Source organism: Dipodomys spectabilis, unplaced genomic scaffold (assembly GCF_019054845.1).
Source record: "Dipodomys spectabilis isolate Male_0828 unplaced genomic scaffold, ASM1905484v1 ptg000173l, whole genome shotgun sequence".
In the NCBI taxonomy this organism is placed as follows: Eukaryota; Metazoa; Chordata; class Mammalia; order Rodentia; family Heteromyidae; genus Dipodomys; species Dipodomys spectabilis.
In genome coordinates, this window is record NW_024870850.1 from 12,070,119 (window position 1) to 12,093,940 (window position 23,822).

At 61.0% G+C, this 23,822-nt stretch overlaps 1 protein-coding gene across 1 annotated transcript; it reads right to left on the minus strand.

The window, feature by feature from the left end:
• Window positions 1–6,576: 6,576 nt before the first annotated feature.
• Zswim4 (zinc finger SWIM-type containing 4) lies at window positions 6,577–23,518 on the minus strand. The gene is made up of 14 exons (XM_042693733.1): window positions 23,353–23,518; window positions 21,582–21,783; window positions 19,246–19,602; window positions 16,540–16,688; window positions 16,297–16,447; window positions 15,010–15,177; window positions 14,226–14,573; window positions 13,131–13,268; window positions 12,575–12,829; window positions 11,874–12,009; window positions 10,747–10,901; window positions 9,373–9,536; window positions 8,617–8,698; window positions 6,577–7,532 (listed from the first exon to the last, which is right to left on the minus strand). Exons 1-14 carry the CDS (start codon window positions 23,503–23,505, stop codon window positions 6,667–6,669), a joined length of 3,324 nt encoding a protein of 1,107 aa, XP_042549667.1. The 5' UTR covers window positions 23,506–23,518; the 3' UTR covers window positions 6,577–6,666.
• Window positions 23,519–23,822: the final 304 nt, after the last annotated feature.

A 23,822-nucleotide genomic window follows, 5' to 3' on the forward strand; every position in this document is an offset into this window, starting at 1 on the left:
TCCCAGAGCTGCTTTTGCTCAAGGCTAGCACTCTATCACTTGAGCCACAGCGCCACTTCTGGCTTTTTCTGTGTCTGTGGTACTGAGGCATCGAACCCAGGGCTTCATTCATCCAAGGCAAGTATTCTACCACTGAGCCACCTTCAGAGCCTGCGCTCAGTGCTGGGATTGTAGGCTTGAGTCTACCATTGTAGGCCTCTAGTACTGGGGCTTGAACTCATAACATTGTGCTGTCCCTGGGCCTCTTCATGCTCCAGGCTGGCTCACTACCACCTGGCTTTTTCTGAGTAGTTCATTGGATGGAGATGAGAGTGTTATGGATGTTCCTGCCCCGGCTGGCTTTGAACCGGGATCCTCAGATCTCAGCCTCCTGAGTATCTGGGATGACAGGCGTGAGCCACCTGCACCCAGCTTTTTATTTATTTTACTGGTATAAGTGTGACACAGAGGGGGTTACAGTTACATTGGTCAGATAAACAGTAGAATTCTTTTCTTTTTGTCGGTCATGGGGCTTGAACTCTGGGCCTGGGCGCTGTCCCTCAGTTCTTCAGCTCAAGATGAGCACTCTACCACTTGAGCCACAGCGCCACTTCTGGTTTTCTGGTGGTTTATTAGAGATCAGAGTCTGACGCACTTTCCTGCCCGGGCTGGCCTTGAGCCGTGATCCTCAGATCTCAGCCTCTTGTAGCTGGGATGACGGGCGGGAGCCACCGGCACCAGGCACACGTCTGTTTCTTGTTGGACAGTGTCACCCCTTCCCTGGTGCGCTCGCAGTTTTTTCCCTCCCGTCCCCACGCACAAGTTGCAGAGTTCATTTTCCAGTGTCTAGTGAGTACCACTGCTGCATTTGTTCACTCTACATCCCTCCATTTCTGTACCCCCTTCTTAGCCTCCCCCCTCCAAAAAAAGAGATAAATCAAACTGGCTATTTGCTGCTAGTTAATCAGAGTTAAGACTCTCATGGACTTTTCTGCCTGGGCCGGCATGGTCCCTCAATCCTCACATCTCAGCTTCCTGAGTAGCTAGGATTACAGGCGTGAGCCGTGATGCTGGGCTGCGCTTGATGTGTTTTGCAGATGGGGTGCCTATAGAGCAGACACTTGAACTTCACCCAGCCTTGGAGGAGGAGAGGCGAGGCCGGAGGAGGTCCTGGTGATTTCCTCCTGCCCTTCAGGCTTTTAGGAAGTGGGGCCAGCTGGGGTGATATCACTTCCTTCCCCGCCCGCCCCCCCCCCCTTGGCTTCCTCTCCCTGTAGTCCCAGTTGGTCTGCCCAGGGCGCAGGGCTGGGCAAGGGGGGGCGGGGAGGGAGGGGATGGGGGTGGAGGATGGGAGGGAGGATGAGATGGCTGGAAAGTGGATTTAGGAACGCCCGTGGGGGTGCTGGGGATGGGAGCCAGGGCCTTGCCCATGCTAAGCGAGTGCTCTGCTACACAGTCCTGTCCCTGTCTATTTTGGTGGGGGCAGAGCACCTCTGCGCCTCTGGGGTGAGGCTGCGGCTCTCTCTGGGGTTCAGGGACCCAGATCTTCCTCCTTCCTTTCTTTCTTTCTTTTTTTTTTTTTTTGTCGGTCGTGGGACTTGAACTCTGGGCCTGGGCGCTGTCCCTCAGCTCTTCAGCTCAAGGCGAGCGCTCTACCACTTGAGCCACAGCCCCACTTCCGGTTTTCTGGTGGTTCATGGGAGATCAGAGTCTCCTGGACTTTCCTGCCCGGGCTGGCTTTGAACCGCGGTCCTCAGATCTCAGCCTCCCGAGTATCTGGGATGGCAGGCGGGAGCCACTGGCGCCGGCTCTTGCTTTTTTTTGATGCTGGTCTTGGGACTTGACCTGGTGCGCCTGCGTGCTGCACCCGGTGCTGATTGGCTCAAGGCTGGTGCTCTGCCCCTTGAGCCACAGCTCTTCTCTCAGCGTTCTGGGGGTTTATGGGAGATACATGTCTGGACTTTCCGGCCCAGGCTGGCTTTGCACCACGATCCTCAGATCTCAGCCTCCCTGCGGAGCCGGGATGCCAGGCGCGAGTCACGCAGGATGACCGGCTTTGAGTCAGCTTTCCTGGCTGACGTCTGAAGGCGGCGTGGGGGGGCGGCGGGGGGGGGGGCGGCGGGGGGGGGGGCGGCGGGAGGGGGTGTCAGGGGGGCGTGGGGGGGCGGCGGGAGGGGGTGTCAGGGCGCTCGAACTCCTCACGTCTCGTCACCTTTGTCCTCCCCTCTCCAGGTGGCGCGTGCGGTGCTCCCGGGGTCTGCGGTGCTCCCGGCCCCCCCTCCGTGCCTCGGCCAGCTGGGGTTCCTGGGGATGGGATTTGCAGCTAAATCACAAATCACATTGCCAGGGATTTCCAACTGACCCTGAGCTTCGCCTCCGGGGCCATCGCTGTGGCGGAGATGACCTGCACCCCGGCCCGGACGGCGGGAGCCCCCAGAAGCCCCCCCCCCCAGCCTGTGCTCTGTGGCTGGAGGAGCAGGGCTTAGCCTCTTGTGAGCAGGGTTTCTACCGCGATGTTCACAGTGGCTAAGTTCCGCCCCCCCGGGCCACCTCCTCCAGTGCCTGTCCGCGGCCCCGCCGCAGGCCAGCCTCCTCCCGCTGGGCCTCCGGGGCTCAGCCTCCCCGGGCTTTGCCTCCCGTGCCTACTGAGCTGAAACACAGTTGGTTTGATCGCACTGGCTCAGTTCAGCAGGAACAGGGGTCCAGCCCCCTCGGAGCCTGCAGCCCCGCCCTGCATGGGAGGAGGGGTGCCCAGAGCTGAGGCCAGGAGCCCCTCCCGCTGGAGCCCCGCCCCGCACCCGGCAGGTCTGCACCCAGGAATCCACCCGGGCTGGGCTGCGCCCTCCGGTGGACTGGTGGATTTGGGGTCTGAGGGTGTGCATTTTCCTAACATTGAAACACAAGCCAGGGCTGGGAAGGTGGCTCAGTGGTAGAGCGCTTTCCTCGCATGCCTGAGGCCCTGGGTTCCATTCCTCAGCACCCCATATGCGGAGAAAGCCGGAAGTGGCGCTGTGGCTCAAGTGGTAGAGCGCTGGCCTTGAGCTGAAGAGCTGAGGGACAGCGCCCAGACCCGGAGTTCAAGACCCAGGACTGACAAAAACAAAAGACAAGCCAGCCAGGCACCAGCGGCTCATACCTGTCATCCCAGCTATTCTGGAGGCTGAAATCTGAGAGAGGATCAGGGTTCAAGGCCAACCTGGGCAGGAAAGTGTGTCTCTTTATCTCCAATGAACCGGCAAAAGTCGGAGGTGGCGCTGTGGCTCAAGGGGTAGAGCAGCAGCCTGGCGTGAAGAGCTCGGGAGCGGCCGGGCCCTGCGCTCATTAAACACTCAATCCATTAACCAGCCTGCTGCATTTTCTGTAGGGAACTGAAGCCCTGTCCCAGGCACCCCCTTTTCGCAGCGGGGAGGGGGCAGGGGGGAGTCGGCCCCCACCCCTGCGCCTTCTCGGCAGCCAGTTACTCAAGAGGAAGCCGGCTCAGGCCCCTGGCCGTTAAGTGCTAACTTCCACCTTCCGGAAGCCAGCGGCCTCCGCCCCCCAGCGCCCCGCGCGGGCAGCAGCGGGGACCCCAACCCACCGATGCCCCCCGTCTGGGGGGACCCTTTTATGGGCACGGACTTGGGGCCCAAGGACAGCTGAGTTTTTCCCTGGGCGGTTTTGGGGGCCTGGAAGGGTTCGAGGCCTGCCCACCCCCGCCCGGCGCCCGCACCGCTGCGGGCTGAGCTCCGAGTCAGCCCAGCGCCCGCAGCCCAAAGCTGGCGGCGGAGGCGCGGCTCGAGCGGTGGAGCAAAAAATAAGTAAAGCCAGCTTGTGGGCAGCCGCGCCCGGCGGTCATCCCAGCTCCTCTGGAGGCTGAGATCCGAGGATCGAGGTTCGAAGCCAGCCTGGGCAGCAGAGGCCGGGAGACTGGCTCCAATAAAACCACTAGAAAACCGGGAGTGGCGCCGGCTCCCAGGGCTAGGGCGCTGGCCTTGAGAAAAGAACTCGGGACAGCGCCCAGGCCCTGAGTTCAAGTCCTGTGAGCGACAGAAGAAAACCCCAAGTGTGAGCCCGGCGTCCTGACTCCGCCTCCGGGGCCGCTGACAGAGCCCCGCGCCTGCGCAGGCCGGGCGGCCGCGTGCACACCCCTGCCCGTGCCTCCGCACCCCTGCCCGCTCCCGCGTCCGCACCCCTGCCCGGGCCCCTGTCCGCACCCCTGCCCGTGCCTCCGCACCCCTGCCCGGGCCGGTGTCCGCACCCCTGCCCGGGCCCGCGTCCGCACCCCTGCCCGGGCCCGCGTCCGCACCCCTGCCCCGCGCCCGTGTCCGCACCCCTGCCCGGGCCCCTGTCCGCACCCCTACCCCAGGCCCCTGTCCGCACCCCTGCCCCGCGCCCGTGTCCGCACCCCCGCCCGGCCCCGTGTCCGCACCCCCGTCCAGGCCCGTGTCCGCACCCCTGCCCGCTCCCGCGTCCGCACCCCTGCCCCGCGCCCGCACCCCTGCCCCGCGCCCGTGTCCGCACCCCCGCCCGGGCCGCCGCACCCCTGCCCGGGCCCGTGTCCGCGCCCCCGCCCGCGCCCGCGTCCGCACCCCCGCCCGGGCCCGTGTCCGCACCCCCGCCCGGGCCCGTGTCCGCACCCCCGCCCGGGCCCGTGTCCGCACCCCCGCCCGTCCGCACCCCCGCCCGGGCCGGGCGCCCGGCTGCGCGCGCTGCTCACACCTGTTCCGTGAAATGCACACGGGCCCGGTTTCCTGCCGCGCAGCCGCGCTGGGCTCCTGGCCCCCCCACGTCCCCCCCCAGGCCCCATCCGCTCCCTGGGAGGTGGAAATGGGTTCCCCAGGACAGAGGCTTCGAAGCGCGACCGTCAGGGTGTCCCGGGGGTGGCAGGGTGACCCCATGTGGGGGCTGGGACCTAGCGGATTACCCAGATTGGAGGGGAGGGCAGAGCTACTTGGGTGCCCGGTATCTGTTTCGGTGGAACTTGGGGACCCCCAGGTCCGAGGCTGGCATTTTGGAGACAGCAAGGGCCGCGGCGGGCGCAGCAGCAGCTGTGGCCGCCAGGGGGCGCGGCGGACACGCAGCCGCCCCGGGATCCGCCCGCGCAGACTCGCAAGGCGGGGCCGCTAGCCAATCACCAGGCCCGCGCTGGTCGAAGCTCCGCCCCTTGTTGCGCGCGCAGTCGAGGCTCCCACCAGCTGCTCCGCCTCCCCTCCTGGCCGACTGTCCTCGGTTGCCCCGGAGGAGGGGGGGAGCGGGACACGGTCAGATTCGAAAGGCTGGAACGGAGCTGCTTTTCGGGGAGCCACCGAAGGAAGACTGCCAGCGACTTCCTTGACGCCCCCAGACGTGGCGATCTATTGGAGTCTGGGGAGCCTCATTTGCCTAAAAGCTCAGACACCTCCTGACCACGCCCACAACATGTAAGCAAACCGACCACACCCACCAATGGGGAGGAGGAAAACACTCTAAGCCACGCCCCGCGGGGCGGGGCCTAACCTCAGCTCAGGATTCCCCTGTGGATAAGTGACCCGGGATGGCGAGCGCGCGCGGCCGGGGCGCCCCCTGGCGGCCGCTCCCGGCGGCGCCGGGGCTGCGGATGCGGCCGGCGATGAATGAGGATGGCTGCTTCTCCAGCCCCCATCGAGCGCCCCAAGGGAGCTGCAGACTTTTTTTCTTTTTTGCAGAAGGACCGCTCGGTGGCCCTGGCCCGGTGGTGGCGTGGGGGCGCTGAGGCCTCACCCAGGGGCGCAAGGTCGCAACGAGGCTGCGTGCCCATCTTCGAAAAAAATAAAGACAGGATCAAAGGCAGTACAATGTCTGGTTCAATAAATAGAAAAAGGAAGTTACAAAATGACGCCAACTTTTTCCTTAATGTACAACCAAGGAGAAGCCAGAGCGCTGGGTCGGGGCAGGGCACCCTGTCCCCTCTCTGGGGAGAGGGGGACATTGGGGTGAAGCTGGCAGGAGATGGACAGTCAGAATACACCAAGCTGCCCCTAGTTCCGGATGGGGTCGAGGGGGGTTGGCGGGGTTCGCTGGCTCTCGTGTCTGTATCCCCAGCACCTAGCTGGGGAGTAGCCAGGCTGAGGTTACTTCCTGAGTTATGCATCCAGTGACTGAGGTGGGGTGGCGATCGCCCCACTGGTGCCTAAGGGAAGGGGGGTGCTGGCTGGACAGAGGCCTAGGGGTGGGGTGAGGTATGTAACGCAGGCCTACGATCGGTCTCTTGAAATCCTTCCTGGTTCTGGCTGGGGGCGCAGGGCTGCTAGGATGGGCCCCTGAGCAGTGGGGAGTGGGTAGGAAAAATGGAAAAGGGGTTCAGACAAGCTAATATAAGTTCCGGGGTGGCCCTGGGTGGGCAGGGGGTCTGCCATGTTGTGGGGGGGGCAGCTTCTGGCCAGCCCTGCCTCGCAGCTCCTCAGGTGGGGGGAGGGGACTCGGCCAGGCCCGGGACTTGGAGAGTGGGGAGCTTGCCTATTGCTAATGTGGGGGGGGGGACCCGATACACCGCCCCCCCTCCGGGCCTCTGGGGTGGTGGTGGTATGGCTTTTGCTCCTGAGTCTCTGGCACACGAATGGCACACGGCTAGGCACAGACGGGGCGGGACCCTCCCCTCGGGACTCTTTCCCTGACTTAATACTGACCCAGGTGCCAGGAGATCGGGGTGTGTGTGTAGGGGGGGTCCCCCCTGGCCACCCGCGAACCCCCTCACCCGAATCGCTCCCGCACCAAGAGCATGAGCTTCTTCTTGCCCTTGTAGGTGTGCTTGAGGCTGTCCAGGAACTGCGCGAACTGCACGTGGCCGTCGGCCGCCAGCAGGAAGGTGCGTCGGGCCTTGTCCAGGAACTCGATGAAGTCGGCGTAGTGGCGCGGGCTGATGTGGGTGAGGCGCGAGTGGCTGGTGGCGATGTAGGCGGCCACGGCGGCGTCCAGGAGCTGGCACAGCGGGGCCCGGTCGGCGCCCAGCGGCGGCTTGGCGGCGCGCCGGGGGCCCCCGAGGGGCCCGAGCCCGGGCGCGGGCAGCGTCCAGCGGTGCAGGATGTCGGAGAGCGTCGGCGCGCAGTGCACGCTGCGGATGATGAGCGGCACGATGGCCGACAGCTCGCGGCGGCCGAGCGCGTGGCTGAGCGAGCAGGCCCACAGCACGTCGTTCACGGCGGGGTGGCTGTCCTGGTTGAAGGCGATGCTGAGCTGCGCCAGCGCCAGCGTGGCCAGCTTGTAGGCGCGCAGGGGGAGGCCGCGGTGCTCCATGTACCGCGCCAGCGTGAAGAGGTGCGCGTGGCCCAGGCCCCCGGCCGCCGCGTCCAGCACGATCTGGTAGGTGGCCTCGAAGGCGGCCTGGTGGCCCTCGCACAGCGTGAGCGCGGGCAGCGCGCAGTTCTGCGGGTCCCGCAGCGCGCACTGCAGCGCCAACGCGCGCGCGCATGCGCACAGCTCCTCGCGCCGCGCCGCGTCCAGCTGCAGCCGCAGCAGCGTGGCGTGCGTGGTGGCCGTCACCGCCACCAGGGTGGCCGCCTCCACCGGCGTGAACAGCGAGGACCAGCTCTTCATGACCTTCATCAGGGCGGGAGCGCCTGGGGGGAGGGGCGAGGCTCAGAGACACCCCCTCCCCGCAGGACCCGCGTGCGCCCCGCACCCACACCCACGGGGGGGGGAGGCGATCGCGCTGGACAGCCAGGCCCGGTGGCCATGGCCCAACCACTCGTTCACCGTGCTGGACCGAGCCTTTCTCTCTCCGATACTGGGGTGGAATTAGGGGCTTGGATTGACTAGATGGGTGCTCTACCACCTGAGCCGCAACTCCACCCTAGACGTTGGCTGTGGGTGTGGTAGACTGGGGTTTGAACTCAGGCCCCAGAGCTGGGGGCTGAACTCAGGGCTTTGCTTTGACTGAGCTAAATCCCCAACCCCAGGCCCTCTCACTTGGCTTGGCTTTTTCGCTCAAGGCTGGCACTCTACCACTTGAGCCACAGCTCTGCTTCACCTTTTTTTTGGGGGGGGGGGAGTAGCTAGTTGGAGATAAGAAGGCCTGTCATCCTGGCTACTCAGGAGGCTGAGATCTGAGGATCATGGTTCAAAGCGAGCCTGGGCAGGGAAGTCCATGAAGACTCTCATCTCCAATGAACCACCAGAAAACTGGAAGCTGCGCTGTGGCTCAAGTGGTAGAGCATTGCCTTGAGTGGAAAGGCTCAGGGGCCGCGCCCAGGCCCTGAGTTCAAGCCCCACAACCGAAAGAAAAAAAAAAACCTCTGGGACTTTTTTACCCAGGCTAGGTTGGAACCACAATTCTCAGGTCTGTCTTCTGAGTAGCTGGGATTACAGGCGTAAGCCACCTGTCCCCAGTGCAGCCCAGCTTGAGATCCTCCTGCTCTAGCTTGCCTCCCGAGTGCTGGGATTACAGGTGTGCGTTACCATACTAGATGTGGACAGAAACTCAGTAGCTTTCCGATGGAGCAGGGGGAAAGTGTACTGGGCTGGAACCGCAGGTGTGGAAGGCTAGGATTTGAGACCTCTTTCTGCTTGTGCCTGGCCGTTCCATCCTCTCTCTTTCTCTCCACTCCCAGCACAGTCTGCATCCCCAGAAAAGTCTCCACTCAGTTCCCCCAGAGATATCTAGAACCAGAACTGGGAGGCGACACGTCCCTCCCCGGCTCTCACCCATCTCCGTGGCACAGCTGACCATCCAGCGCACCATCTCCCGCCGGCGCCACGTCATGGTGTTCAGGGTCATCCGCATCACCTACAGCGTGGTGCAGGGAAGAGAAGGGAGCTCTTAAAGAGTCTCCAGGCGGACTGGGGAGCTACCGTGGAGGGAGGGGGGGAAGGGGAGAGTCCCCTTGAGGGGCCCAAGGAAATCTGAACCGAGATCTTCAGCCTCCTGAATAGCTAAGATTACAGGCGTGAGCCACTGGCGCCAGGCTACCGTAACATTCTGAACTCCAGTGAACCACCAGGAAAAAGGAAGTGGCGCTGTGGCTCAAGTGGTAAAGCGCTCGCCTTGAGCTGAAGAGCTGAGGGGTAGCGCCCAGGCCGAGTTCAAGCCCCGCCCCCAAGGGTGCTCCTTATTGGCTGACTTTGTGGCATCCTTCCTTTCAGCCCCGCCCACACTCATGGTCCCTAACCAGTAGCAGCAGGGAGCAGACCCAGGCTCCGCCCCTGCCCTCCCCCGAGCTGGAGGAGGCTGGAATGCCAAGTAAGGGTTCTGCCACGTGGCCCCGCCCCTGCCGCATAGCCCCGCCCCCAGGCTTGCTGCGCTCCTGCAGCGTGGCCTCCATCTTCACCACAGGGGCACACCCCTATGCCTAGACAGGCCGTCGGCCCCGCCCACGGGGCGTGGCCATGCGAAGGCACGCCCCATCGAAGGCGTGGTGATCTCTCAGGCCCCAGCTCTTCTTCCCTCCACCTGGGCGTCACCTGCAGCCCCAGCTCCAGCGCGATGCCCAGCAGCGTGGTGTCCGGCGGCGCGCTGGCCGGGGTGGCCGTCTTGCAGGCGTCCTGCGCCAGCTTGAAGAGCAAGGCCGGAGAGTGGATGTTTTGTTGGATGGAGCCCAGCACCGCGTGCAGCCACTTGGGGTCTCCTGGGTGGAAGGAGGGACGAGGACGTGGCTGAATCCCTTTCTCCCCAACCCGGCACTTTGCGCTGCAGCCGGAGGCCCTGCCCACAGGGCTTCCACTACCGGGGGCATGCGCATGCGTCTACAGCCAGTCCAGGCAGTTCTGCAAAGATCCACACCCTAATCATTCTCCTCCTCCATGCCTGTGGTCTACTCTGCGCTCCCTTTCCCGCGCCACCAGCATCGGGTCATCACCAAAGGCATCAACTCTGGACACAGAATGCTAGGATTTGAATCCCCATCGTGCCACTCATGCGCTGTGTGGTTTTCAGCAACCCACTTGCCCACTCTGGGTCTTTGCTGAGCCATCTGTAAAATGCATTACACCAAAGCAACGTAGGTACCTGCCTCCCAGTCCCTGAGAACCTGCAATACATGAATGTTAGCTGTTTGTTTTCTTTCCTGGGCTTGCTCTGGCATCGTTAGAGCTCAGCCTCCTGAGTAGCTGGGATGACAGGTATGAGTCACCCCTCTTAGCTGATTTTTTCCCCAATACCCTACAAAGTAAAGGATGTGGCTCAGTAGTTGAAGGGAGACTCTGCAGCAGGGGTGTGGTTTGTGGTGGCTGTAGCTCACTGGCTGAGGGAATGGTTAGATTGCAGGGGCATGGTTTAGTGTGCTCAGCAGTGAAGGTCTGGATCGTAGTGGAGGCATGGTTCTGTGGGGTAGAGCACTAGATCCGAATGCAAAAAGGCCCTGGATTGAGCTGGGAAGGTGGCTCAGTGGTAGAGTGCTTGCCTAGCATGTACGAAGCCCTGGGTTCCATTCCTCAGTACCACAGACACAGAAAAAGCTGGAGGTGATGCTCTGGCTCAAGTGGTAGAGTGCTAGCCTTCAGCAAACATGCTCAGGGACAGCTGCCCAGGCCCTGAGTTCAAGCCTCAGGACTGGTAAAAAAAAAAAAAAGGGCGTGGTGACACCTGTAATCCTAGCTACTCAGCAGGCTGAGATCTGAGGATCGCAGTTCAAAGCCAGCCTGCCAAGAAACTCTATGAGACTCCTATCTCCAACTAATCACTCAAAAAGCTGGAAGTGGAGCTGTGACTCAAGGGGTAGAGCACCAGTCTTGACCCTGAAAGCCCAGAAACAGCACGTAGGTCCTGAACGGCGGAAAGAAAGAAGAGGCTGGAAGAGGAGGAGGCTGAGGAAGCGAGGCCAGAGCAGAGATCCTCACCCTTGGCGGCGGTCAGCATGGTGGAGGCCAGCTCACACTGGCGGGTCTCCAGGTGCCCAAGAATGAACCAGCGGGGGACGCGGGTGCCCATGGTGGAGCCCGGCGGGCTGGGATGAGTTTCTCCGGCCCGGAACCCAGTCTCCAGCACCGGCAGTCTGGGCAGGAAACCAACAAGGCTGCTGTGAGACAAAGCTGTGATCTTTGGATGAAGAGCCCCATAGACCCCTAGCCTCAGTTTCCCCTCTTTGGCCAGCAGAATCCTGGGCACCCAGGAAGAAGGGAAAGCATGTAAGCAAGATGCCCATTGTGCTGTTGTTTATAAGAGAGGGTGAGCCAAGTGTAATGGAGTATGCCTGTAATCCCAGCACTCAGGAGACTAAGGTGGGAAGATCTGGAGGTTGGGGCAGGAAGATGGCCACATGGTGAGTTCAAGGCCAAGCTGGCCTGCACAGCCAGTCTCAACACAAGAAAGAGAAAAGAGAAACACCTGCTGGTGAGTATGTGAGAGGAAAAAGCCTGCCTTGGGTAGGATGTAAATAAGTGCAGCTGGTATGGAAATCTGCATTACACACACACACACACACACACAAACCTACTGTAGACCGTGCACCTGTCTCTCCTCCAGCACTCATCACTGCAGGCAAGATATAAAGTCAACCCTGGGTCCAGCAATAGAGGACACTGTGTGTCTATATGCACAATGGAATACTATTCAGCCATAAAAAAGCAGGAAGTCCTGCCACTCACAGCCACATGGACAGATCTGAAGGACAACCATTTAAATTGGCCAAACATCAATTCTCCCACATAAGGAGGCTAAAACAGCACTGGGGATGGGAGCCTGCGGGTAGGGAGAGGGGGGATCCGAGGCTGCGATCTGAGGATTTTGGTTCAAAGTCAGCCACTGCAGCAAAGCCCATGAGACTCTCAGCTCCAATGAACCATCAAAAAAGCCCACAGTGAAGCCATGGCTCAAGGGGTAGAGCGCCAGCTCTACACCATACATTTAACCATGCAAAGGCCAGGGTGGCACCGGATGCCAAGGTTGAGACTGAAGAAGCAGGCCCTGTGAGTGCAAGCCCGAGGGCTGCAGGCCCCCCCCGGGACGCCCGGGGGCCCGCGCTCACCTCATGGCTCGCAGTGCCAGGCGGTAGGCCAGGTCGGGGTCGTGGGGCAGCAGCGCGGAGAACAGGTAGCGCGCGCACGTGTGCATGGGCACGCTCTCCCGGAAGAGCACCTCCCCGAAGCCGCTGAAGGGGCCGCCTGCAGGGACAGCCTGAGCTCAGCCAGCCCCCGCTCCCGGGTCCCCCAGATGCCAGGTGGAGGATGGGAGGAGCTCTGGGCAGAGACCCAGACAAGCACTGGAAAGTGCGAGAAGAGTCCCAGAGTGCAGCCTGGTGGGGGCAGGACTCCTAAGCTGAGTGGGGCTGGAGGTCCAAGAGGCCGGTCTGCCACTGGGGTGCAGCCTCGGACCCAAGACCAGCAAGGCTGACCCAACCACGTTGGAGGATCTGCAGAGGACAGCGGTGATTGGCTTCTGCTGCAATATGGGGCGGAGTCTCAGCTAACAAGCCAATAAAAACACGCCAGGGGCGGGGCCAAAGAGGCCCAGGAGGTGGAGCATATGGTACTCCCGGGGGTGGGCCTGCCTCCCATTCCAGTATCAAGGATGAGGCCTCCCAACAAGCAAGGGGCAGGGCCACACCCTTCATTGGCTGCCAGAAACCGGTGGAGGCGGGACCGCGAGCTGATCTGACCACTAGGAGCTGCCCTGGGGGGCATGAGTGACTGGAAGGCCCGGGAGGCGGGGCCAGGGGCGGGGCCTCACCTTCCAGCAGCAGCCCCGCCTGCTTGCGCAGCACCTGCACCAGCCGGTCGTCCAGCTCCACCTCCTCCAGCATGGCCAGCAGCTGCTCCTCGTGGCGCACCACCTTATCCTGGGCGTACAGGCCCTCGGGCAGGGCCCGCTGCTGGCCCAGCCCCAGCAAGGCCACCTCCAGCGCCAGCGCCAGGTAGGACTCGCCAGGACTCCCGGGCACCGGCACGTGTTGGTAGGACACCTTCCTCTTCTCGGAGCCTGAGTCTGGGGGAGACGAGGCCAGGGCTAAGGAGGGCAGAGCCCCTCCTTGGGGACCCCTGAGGCCGGGGTAGGATGGGGTGCTTTTTTTGGGGGGGGAGGCCACCCCAAACTTCCCAACATTCGCCAATGGGCGGGATCTGCGTTTCAAGCAAGAATGAGGCCTATGGTGACCTCACCCTCCAGAGAGGTGAAAGCTTATTGGCTCCTGGCACAACCCCGAGGCGTGGCCAAGAGTTAAGGTGACAGGGGCATGGAGGACAGTGGGGGCTGCCCCGCCCCCGCCATGGGTCCCCCAAGTGGGTACCTGGGTACAGAGAGAGCGACTCTTCCTCCAGGCGACAGGCCTCCAGCAGCGCCCTGCAGAGGCAGCCGATGGGGTCCAGGGGGTGGCCCACCCAGCCTTCCACGTGCACCACGCTGCTCACCCCCTTCTCCAACAGATCTGCAGGGGGAGCGAGGCAGCTCAGTTCCCGCCATCCACCCAGACCCCTGAGGGGGGCTTCCGCCTCCTCATCGCCCCCTCCCAATTCCTAGTCTTGACACTTGAGTCCAAACAGCTTGAGTCCTGCCTGACTGGAGGCGCTGCACCAAGCCCCTCCTCCAAGCCCTGGGCTCTACTGCGCTCCTGCCCCGTTACCACTAACCTCCCGCCTCCTCTGGAGGACCTGGGGGGGGGGGTGGCCAGGGCTCTGAACAAGTATGCCCCCCCCCCCTCGGCCCTTCCATCACTGTCATCCTGTTTGACTTCCGGGTCATGGCTTCTTCACCCCCACCTCCTGGAGAAATGTCGTGGAAGCCTCCCTGTCCCCTGTCTCTTTGCTTCTTTTCCTTTCTACTGAAACTGTGGCTTGAACTCGGGCCTTGTGCTCTCTTACTTGGCGTTTTTCCACTCAAGGCTAGTGCTCTACCAGCTGAGCCACAGTCCCACTTCTGGCTTTTTTTTTTTTGGTGGCTACTTGAAGATTAATCGTCTGGCCTGGCTTCAAACCGTGGCCTTCAGCTCTCAGCCTCCCGGGCAGTTGGATGGACAGGGGCGCGCCACCGGCACCCGGCTCACGATTCTTTCTTTGGCTTCCGGGTCTTTGGTTTATGTGAAACACAAAGTCAAAAGCATTCCACATCCACAACTCCCCGTCTTCCAAGCCTCTCAGGAGGCCGGCGCCTCCCTGCAGCACCACGCCACATTTCCCAGACTCCTTTGCACCAGATGCTGATGGCCAGGAAATGAGACCAGGATTTCTGTCACTGCCTGGGCCATCTTCAATACCCTGTATTAAGCTCCTTCCTGCTCGGGACACCTGGAGGGCTGGTGGGCGCGTCCAGCTCGCTGCTGCCCCCGTGTGGTTGGCACTGGGGTGTGCAGGCCCCCATTCCCCCCCAGGACAGCATCTGTACCCACCTTTTTTCCTCTGCTTGTAGCTCTCCAGCTGGTGGCGTCTCTGCAGCCGGAGCGTGTTGATGATGGCACTGGCCAGCCGCAGGGCCTGGCGGGGATAGCCGTGGGCCCGCAGGGTGTCCACACGGGCGCAGGCAATGGGGAGAGGTTCGCCCAGCCACAGAGGGCGGCCCTGAGGGTCAAAGTTCGTCTTGTCCGGGCCGATGCTGCCCAGGAGGTGGGGGCCGTGGGAGTCGCTGGACAGGATGCTCTGCAGGTGTGTGTTTCCCCAGTGGAGCTGCCCCGCCTGCAGGGCACGGCCAAAGATGGTGTGGCGGGCACTGGCGGCGGTCCCCTCCTCCTCCTCCGAGCCTGCGGAACAGAGGCCAATGGGGTCCTGTCAGGGGATGTACACAGATGGCCGGGAAGCTTCCTCCACCGGGCACCAACCTGGGGCTAGACCAGCTTTCCTGAGGTGAAGACAGGATCAATCCTGTGTCTGTCTGTTGCCCCAATCTCCTCCACTCTCTTCTCTCTGCATCTCTGCATCTCTTCCTCTCCTTACTCCTCCCCCACCTGTCTTCTCTCTCTCTCCATCCTCCGTTGCTTGGAGCCAGGAGACCAGCCTAGGGCTGCAGACGCCTTCCAAGCCACCATTGCTCCTGCCCTCAATACTTCCTCCCTCTGGCTGGGAGGACACTAAATGGTTAGCATTCCCCTTTCCCTTCCTCACACTCCGTCTGTCTCCTGAGACACAGAGTCATGACGGAGGTATTGATGCGGTTTTTTTTCTGGGCACAGCTCTTACCTTGGCTGGGAGACGCTGTGGGCTGCAGGTTTGGGCCGTGGAAGGTATACTGGCCCTCCTCCAAGGGGCACGCGTCCAGCTTGTCCCACGTGGCGAGCAGCTGCAGCCAGCCCGCACGCTCCTCTGGCTTGCAATGGGGGCTCAGGATGATGCAGACCCACAAGGCCCCTGGGAAGGCATGGGGTGGGGGTCCGGCACGAGCCACAGGGGCAGCGCCCTGCTGAAGACTGTCCCGCTTAATAGTGTGTGTGTGTGTGTGTGTGTGTGTGTGTGTGCGCGCGCGCGTGCGCAACTGGAGCTTGAACTCAGGACTTTGAACTTCTGCTTGTCTTGTCCACTCAAGTCTTGTGCTGTACTACTTGTGCCATGCCTCTACTTCTAGCTTCTTGCAGACTCCTTGAGATTCTACTTCTAGAGTAACTACCAGGCTGGCTTCGAACCTCAATCCTTAGGTTTCAGCTTCCTGAGTAGCCATGAGCCACCATGGGCAGCTTTTTGGGTTGCTTTTGTTTATATTTTTTAAGGTTGCTTTTGTTTATATTTTTTATTTTTTGTTGGTCGTGGGGCTTGAACTCTGGACCTGGGCGCTGTCCCTCAGCTCTTCAGCTCAAGGCTAGCGCTCTACCACTGGAGCCACAGCGCCACTTCCGGCTTTTTCTGTGTATGTGGTTCTGAAGAATCGAACCGAGGGCTTCATGCATGCTAGGCCAGTGCTCCACCACTGAGCCACATACTTTCTCCCAAAGCTGGGAGAAAGTATTTTAAAAAATAAAAATATCGCCAGGTGCTGGTGGTTCCTTCCTGTAATCCTAGCTACTCAGGAGGCTGAGATCTGAGGATCTTGGCTGAAAGTCAGCCCAGACAGTAAAGTCTCTTATTACCAATGAACCACCAAAAAGCTGGAATGTAGCTGTAACTCAAGTGGTAGAGTGCTAGCCTTGAGTACAAAGAGGCTCAGGGACAGGTCCTGAGTTCAAGCCCCAGGACTGGCAAAACAACAAAAAACAAGTTTTACTAGAACACTGCCATGCCCACTTGGTAACTCCCCCCACCCCCCTTTCATGTATTTGATTTGCTGAGGATGGAGCCTAGAGCCTTACGCATCCTAATCAAGAGGTCACCAGCCCCGCCTACATTTAACAAGCCCCGCCCACAACAGAAGACCACGCCCCGTCGCTAAGCCCCGCCCAGCCGCCCCCTAGTATTTAAGCCGGCTTGCTGGCAGCCGCAGGGGCTGGAGGACTGCAGGTACCCGATGGGCGTCGCCCACCCAGGCCCGGGCCTTACCCAGCTCGTCCCACAGCTGCCGGCATCGGTCCGTCATGCCCGCGCCCTGCTGCCGCCACAGGCCCAGGCGCGGGTCCTGCAGGAACTGCTCGGTCATGAGGATGAGCATGCGCGCCCCGTTCGAGTCCCGCATGCGCAGCATCTCCCGCACCTGGGTGGCACGGGAGGGGCGGGGGTGAGGAAGGGGTGGCGGGGTCCCCCCCTCCCGTGCCCGCGCCTCCCGCGCCCCCCCTCCCCCAGCACCTTGCCGAACATGGAGCGCAGCTGCTGGCTGGCCCCGTAGTAGGCGCCGTTGGAGAGCAGCTGCTTCACCTGCTCCTGGATCTGCCCCTCGTCCAGGTGCCAGCAGTTGGCATCCTCGATGCCCGCGCCCGCCGTGGGGTCCGGGGCGCCTGCGGGGACAGGGAGGGGACCGCGGAAAGCTGAGGTGGGACCGGGATGGGTGTGGAAAGAGGATGTCTGTCCACTTCCCCAAGTCCCTAGATGTGTCCAAAAGTTCCAGCCACCCCACAAGAAACACATCTGTCCATCCATCTATCCATCCATCCACTCATCCACCCACCCACCCACTCACCAACCCATCCATCCATCCATCATCCATCCATCCATCCATCCATCGATCCACTCACCCATCCATCCATCCATCCATCCATCCATCCATCCATCCATCCATCCATCCATCCACCCACCCATCCATCCATCCACCCATCCATCCATCCACCCACCCACCCACCCACCCATCCATCCACCCACCCACCCATCCATCTATCCACCCATCCACCCACCCACCCACCCACCCACCCATCCATCCATCCATCCATCCATCCACCCACCCATCCATCCACCCACCCATCCATCCACCCACTCACCAACCCATCCATCCATCCATCCATCCATCCATCCACCCATCCACCCATCCATCCATCCATCCACCCATCCATCCACCCACTCACCCACCCATCCATCCATCCACCCACCCATCCATCCATCCATCCACCCACCCATCCACCCATCCACTCATCCACCCACCCATCCACTCATCCACCCACTCACCCACCCACCCATCCATCCATCCATCCACCCATCCATCTATCCACCCACCCACCCATCCATCCATCCATCCACCCACTCACCCACCCATCCATCCATCCATCTATCCACCCATCCCTCCATCCACCACCCATCCATCTATCCACCCACCCACCCATCCATCCATCCATCCACCCACCCACCCACCCATCCATCCATCCATCTATCCACCCATCCCTCCATCCACCACCCACCCATGCATCCACTCATCCACCTACCCATCCATCTACCCACTTACCTATCCATCCATCCACACATCCACTCATCCATTCATTCATCTACTCCTCTATCCATCCATCCATCCATCAACCCATCCATTCATTCATCCACCTATCTATCCACCCATCCATCCATCCATCCATTCATCCATCCATCCATCCATCCATTCACCCATATACCCATCCATCTGTCCATTCACCCACCCACCCATCCATCCATCCATCTACCCACCCACCTATCCATCCATCCATCCACCCACCCATCCATCCACCCATCCACCCATCCATCCATCCATCCTTCTACCCACCCACCTATCCATCCATCTATTCATCCACCTACCCACCTATCAACTCATGGATCCAACCAACCAATCCCTTGATTGATCTGCACATCTCCAATCCACTCATTTCTTAAAACTCTTGCGCAGGTCTGCATATCCATCTACAAGTGCATTAATTACTCCTCCCACCCAAGTCACCATCCATTGCTTCCACTTACTCACCCAACCATCTCACAAAATTGCCACCACATGCCCCACCCCTGCTCTGTCCATTCCCCCATCCCCCATCCTTGTGCCTCTTGGGGCTCCCTGAGCCTATCAACAACCATGGCACATGCAGCCCCTCTCCCTGCCACCTGCCACGGTCAGTCCACAGATCTGAAAGTTCCCTGAGCCTGCCCACCTATCCCCTTGTGGGTCACTTATTGGTTCTCCTATTCTCCCACCCCTCCATCATCCAATCACAGCCTCCTGTCCAGCCCCACCTTCAATGACGTCCCTGTTGGACTTGATCACTTATTACTCACCCCACCATCAGTTCACCCCAATAAGCCCACACCTACCCAGTGCCACGCCTAATTCTTCCCCCAAGGCTACCACCCAATTCTCATGCATCTGTAGTCTTCCCGACAGGACTGGGGAAGCACAGGATTCTCCCAGTCCTTCCGACCTCCTGCCATATTGGTTCCACTCATCGCTCACCTGACAACACCTCTCCCCACCCCTCCCAGCCTGCTCCTCGGACTCACAGGGGGCAGTGGTGTGTGACTCACCTCTTCTCCCCTCACCCCTGCCCCTCACCAGGTTTTCCTTTCTTTTTTTTTTTTTGGTTGGTCGTGGGGCTTGAACTTGGGGCCTGAGCACTGCCTCTGAGCCTCTTTGTGCTCAAGGCTACTGCTCTACCACTTGAGCCACAGTGCCACTTCCGGTTTTCTGTTGGTTTATTAGAAAGAAGAGCCTCACAGACAGAGGTGGCGCTGTGGCTCAGGCGGTGCAGCGCTAGCCTTGAGCACAAAGAGGCTCAGAGGCAGCGCCCACACCCTGAGTTCAAGCCCCACAGCCAAGAGAGCCTCACAGACCTTCCTGCCTGGGCTGGCTTTGAGCCATGATGCTCAGATCTCAGCCTCCTTAGTCACTAGGATGACAGGCGTGAGCCACCAGCTCCAGGCTACCAGCTTCTTTCTTGTTTTTGAGGCAGTGTCTTTCTTTGAGCCCTGAACGGGAGCCTTCCTGCCTCAGCCTCCCTAGTGCTGGGATTACAGGCAGGTACAGCCATGCCAGGCCCCAGGGGACCCAGGACAGCGTGACAGAGGCACACAGTGGCCCTGGCTGTCTGTCCCTCCCCCACACCCGGGCCTCACCGTGTACCAGGTTGATCTCGGAGCCCAGCAGTAGAATCTCATCGGCCAGGCGCTGGGCTGTGGGCAGCACCTCCGTGTGGTGGGCGCTGATGAGGTACTGCACGAACTTCTGCAGCTGGTCGCGGTTCATCTGGGACAGCGTCTCGGAGATGGGCAGGCGCAGCTCCACGCGGCGCGCGTGGCGGATGCGGTACAGCGACAGGGCCACCACGTGCGCGCAGTAGAAGAGGCCCCGGTTGTGGCAGCCGCAGCTCACCGACGTGATCTTGCAGCGGTCGAAGCTGATGGAGACCGGGTACAGGCGCTCCGGCTCCCCGGGGCTCCCCTCTTCCCGGATGTTCCCGCTCAGGTGGAACCCTGAGAACAAAGGCAAGCCAGGCCATGACACCCCAGAATCCCATCAGCGGGGTGCAAGCAATGTACACAGCCAAGCTGAGAAACCTAGCGTTCCACGCTTGCTCTGGCCGCGCCTCATTCCCCTCCCCCCCAACCCCCCAATCATCATGGCCTGGCGCTGGTGGCTCACGCCTGTAATCCTGGAGACAGAGGAGGCTGAGATCTGAGGATCAAAGTTCAAAACCAGTCTAGGCAGGAAAGTCCACAAGAATTTTTATCTTCCAGTTAACCACCCAAAAGCCAGAAGCGATGGCAAAGACAAACAAACGAACAAAACCCTCAGGCCCTGAGTTCAAGCCCCACTCCCAGCACACATACCCAAAGAAAAGCAACCTAACACAAAAAGCCAACGTGGTTGTAATAAACAAGTGAATGCGTGACAGGTGTTCAGAGCACTGCATGAAGTTTCAAGTCCTAGACATATTCTTATTCTTGTCCTGTTTATGTGTGCCTGTACTGGGACTTGAACTCAAGGCCTTGTAGTCTCCATTCATAGCTGGTGCTCTAGCATGTAAGCCACGCCCCTTCTGCCTTATTCTAATGAGGAGTGCTTCACAGAGCCAGGCGCTAAAGCCCCCTCTGGTTACCATGGATACAGCTAGGGCTGGCTTTAGAAGCCTAGGACTTCCCAGGAAGATTCCCAGGGCTCTATCACTTGAGGGTGTGGGGTACTGGGGCAGGCCCAGGCCAGATCACCCCTCTCCCCCCTCCCTGGCTTCTGGGCAGCCTGGATGTCACGTGGGGCTCATCTAACAGGTTGGGCAGCCAGGGCACAACTTGTGTCATGCGGTGCCTGGGGCTTCCTCATACCAGAGGTGGTCAGGGGCCTGCGCTGGCTGGACTGTGTCCAGACATAGGGCTGACAGGGCCAGCTGGCACGGAGGCTTGAACTCAGGGCCTGAGGACTGTCCCTGAGCTTTTCCACTCAAGGCTAGCCCTCTACTGCTTGAGCCACAGCACCACTTCTGGCACTTTGGTGGTTCGTGGGAGGTAAGTGTCTCAGATGTTCCTGCTCGAACTGGCTTTGAACCGTCATCCTCACATCCCAGCGCCCTGAGCAGCCGGTTCCAGTGTTTCACGTCTTCATTTTATGTTTCAATGGACATCCTCATTGTGCGTATTTCTGGGCTCCAGTGGGGTTAATTCCACCCCTGTCCACCTGTGTGGCTCCCAGATCCTGGTAATTGGCTTTTCCTGCTTTATAAATGTTTTATCATTTCTTCCTGTTTGAAGGCCTCCTGCTTCTGCCTTTTAGTTCTTTATAAAAATAACATAATAAATGTTTGGGGACAGCAGTCATCTCCTGTATGTGAGCCTTTGATCACCAGGGCCGAGAGCCTCTCACCCGAGTGCCCGGCTTTCACACGAACCCACACCTGAAGTCAGTTTCAATCCAGGGGCCTTGAGCTTTGGGACAAAGGCTGATGCTCTACCCTGGAGCCATGTCCCCACCTCTTCTGAGTTTTACTTTCCTTTTTGTTGTTGTAGGTCCTGGGGCTTGAACTCTGGGCCTGGGTGCCGTCCCTCAGCTCTTCAGATCAAGGCAAGCACTCTACCACTTGAGCCACAGCGCCACTTCTGGTTTTCTGGTGGTTTATTGGTGATAAGAGTCTCATGGACTTTCCTGCCGGGGCTGGTTTTGAACCACGATCCTCAGATCTCAGCCTCCTGAGTAGCTAGGATGACAGGCGAGAGCCACTGGTGCCCTGCTTACTTTATTTCTGAGACAAAGAGTCTTGAGAACGTTGCTCAGGGCCAGCACCTCTGCTCCCCAGCTTTCTGGCGGATCCTCTCCCCTTCCCACCTGTTTTCTCCATCTGGGCTCCCAGCTGGAGCGCAGGGCTGGCTTTGCTTTAGTGCCATTGTGGTACCTGGGCCTCTGCGCCAGGCCTGCCCCGCCCACTCCAAAGCTCCTGGGCAGGGGCAGGGCCAACACTCACCCACTTGCAGCACCCGGTCTACAGCCCCGCTCTGTAGCAGATGGAGCCCGCGTGTGAAGGGCACCCGGGCGTCCTGCTCGCCCTCCGGGGGCTGGTACCCCAGGGATGAGTACATACATATCTCCCGCTCACTTCGTGGAAAAGACCAGAACACGATGCGTTTCTGGACAGGCTCAGGTACCCGAGAGAACCGCTCTTCCACCTGCAGGAGAGGCAGAGGGTTAGAAATCTGGACTAATATTCCTGGTGTTGGGATTTCCAAGCTGGGTGGCCTTGCACGAGTCACTTGACCTCTGAAGCCTAGTTCAGGCATGCATGCATGCCATACTATGGCTTGACCTCAGGGCCCTGGTGCTGTCCCTTAGCTTTTTTTGTTCAAAGCTAGTGCTCTACCACTCAAGCCACAGCTCTACTTCTGGCTTTTTGCTGGTTAAATGGAAATAAGAGTCTCAAGGACCTTCCTACTTTGGCTGGCTTTGATCCTTAGAGCTCAGCTTCCTGAGTTTTAGGGTTACAGGCTTGAGCCATGGTGTGGGCTGAGATCTTTATCTATGTGATTCCCCCTAATTCTCAAGGAGCTCCATTAAGAACAGCTGGGGTCTAAGGCTCAGAGGTGGGGTGAATTCATGTGTTCAGAATCCACGGCCTGGGTGGTGCCATTCCTTAGGCAGGGCCCCCAAAAGGGAGGGGCGTCCTGGCCACCCCTGTGGGCTCCAGGCAATGAAACCAGCTGGTCGAGCCCCGGTTCCAATCCTGGTTTGCTGTTCACTGGCTGGGTGGCCTTAGGCAAGTTTCTCAACCTCTCTGTGCCCCAGTTTCTCCCGAGTGAGGACAAGTCTCAAAGGGTTACAGAAGATTCCAGGGGCTTCTCTCGCAGCAGCCAGGGCCAGGCCCAAGAACTTCGAGGGTGGTTTTAGGAGATCTTCACTATGCACTCTAAGCAGGGGCAGCGGCCCTCCTCAGCTCCCCTCCCACCCAGGCTCCCGGGAAGCGGGGAGCCGGCGGCCGGGTGAGTGACAGTTGGCTGGTGACTAAGGAGGGATTTTTCCCGTCCATGAATCAGAACCAGCTCCATCGCAACTCGACCAAACCCACCAGTCCTAAGTTGAGAAAGGCTGGCAACAAACACCCTGAAAAGTCCAAGAGGACAGAGGTGGGGGGGGCTGCTAGCACCCTCAGGCCCTGGGGAGCCCCCGTGAGGCGGTGGGGGGCGCCGTCCAGGGCGCTCGGAGCTCCCCAAGCAATGGCGCCGCTTCCCGGTGCACCTGCCAGGTTCCCGCCTGCCCTCGGGAAGGCCTGGATGCGCGGGGGGGGGGGGGGGGGGCAGAATCTGAACCCCGGTAATCCCTATCTCTAACTAGGGGGGCTAGGTCTGGAGGTGCAGGGGCCCAGTGGAGGGGGGGGTCGGAAGAGGTGTCCTGAGCTGGGATGCGGCAGTGGGGGTGGTGTCTTCTAATCAGGGGAATCCGGTCCGGATCTGGGGGGGCAGGGGAAGGGAGCGTGGGGGTCAGAGGCCTAGGGACATGGGGTGTCCTCCAGGAAAGCCTGGGGGAGATAGTGTCCCCAAGTAGGGGCGGCGTGTAGGGCTCAGAGGCCCCTGTCGGTAGGAGAACCCCGGGGGTCGGCCCTGGGGTTGGGGGGGAGGGGGCGGAAATGTCCCACGTGGGATCTGGGGTGCTGGGGCGGGGCGCGGTGGGTCACGGGGTTGAAGGGCGCCGGGAGGGGTGAGGGGGGTCTCGGGCCCGGGTCGCGCTCGGGGCCCCCCCGTCACCTGCTCGAAGGCCCAGCTCTCCGCCACTCGCTTGGCGCTGAGGTCCAGCAGCGCTTCGGGCCGGCCCCGGCCCCGCGCAGCCCCGGCCCCGGCCTCGCGCTCCTCGGGTCCCCCGGGGCAGCCCCGGCTCCGCTTGGCCGCGGGGGGCTCCATCCGGCCGGGCCGGGGCCGGGGCCGCGGCGGGGTCTGCTGCGGGGTCGGTCCGGGGTCGGCTCTGCTTTGCCGGCTCCGGTCCGCCTTGTTTGTCTTCGCGTCCTTTCTCCGCGCACCGCCGTCTCGGGGCCCCCGTCGCACCGTCCCCCCACCAACCCAGCCCCAAGCCGGGCCGGCCGGGTGACGCGGCCCCTTTAAGACGGTTCACAACAATAAAGCCGCCTGGCCGCCGCTTTATCCTCCGCGGTGGTCCCGCCCCCTGCGCCTGTCCCCATTGGAACTCCCCTCGGCCTCCGCGGCTCTCTCTCCGCATTGGC

Excerpts from the sequence above, each read along its gene's own strand:
- Zswim4 (XM_042693733.1), bottom strand. The coding sequence starts at position 23,505 with ATGGAGCCCCCCGCGGCCAAGCGGAGCCGGGGCTGCCCCGGGGGACCC. Across the intron at positions 19,603-21,581 it reads AGACCGGGTGCTGCAAGTGG|GGTTCCACCTGAGCGGGAAC; the intron begins GTGAGTGTTGGC and ends CTTTGTTCTCAG. Across the intron at positions 9,537-10,746 it reads CATGCTGACCGCCGCCAAGG|GAGACCCCAAGTGGCTGCAC; the intron begins GTGAGGATCTCT and ends CCTTCCACCCAG.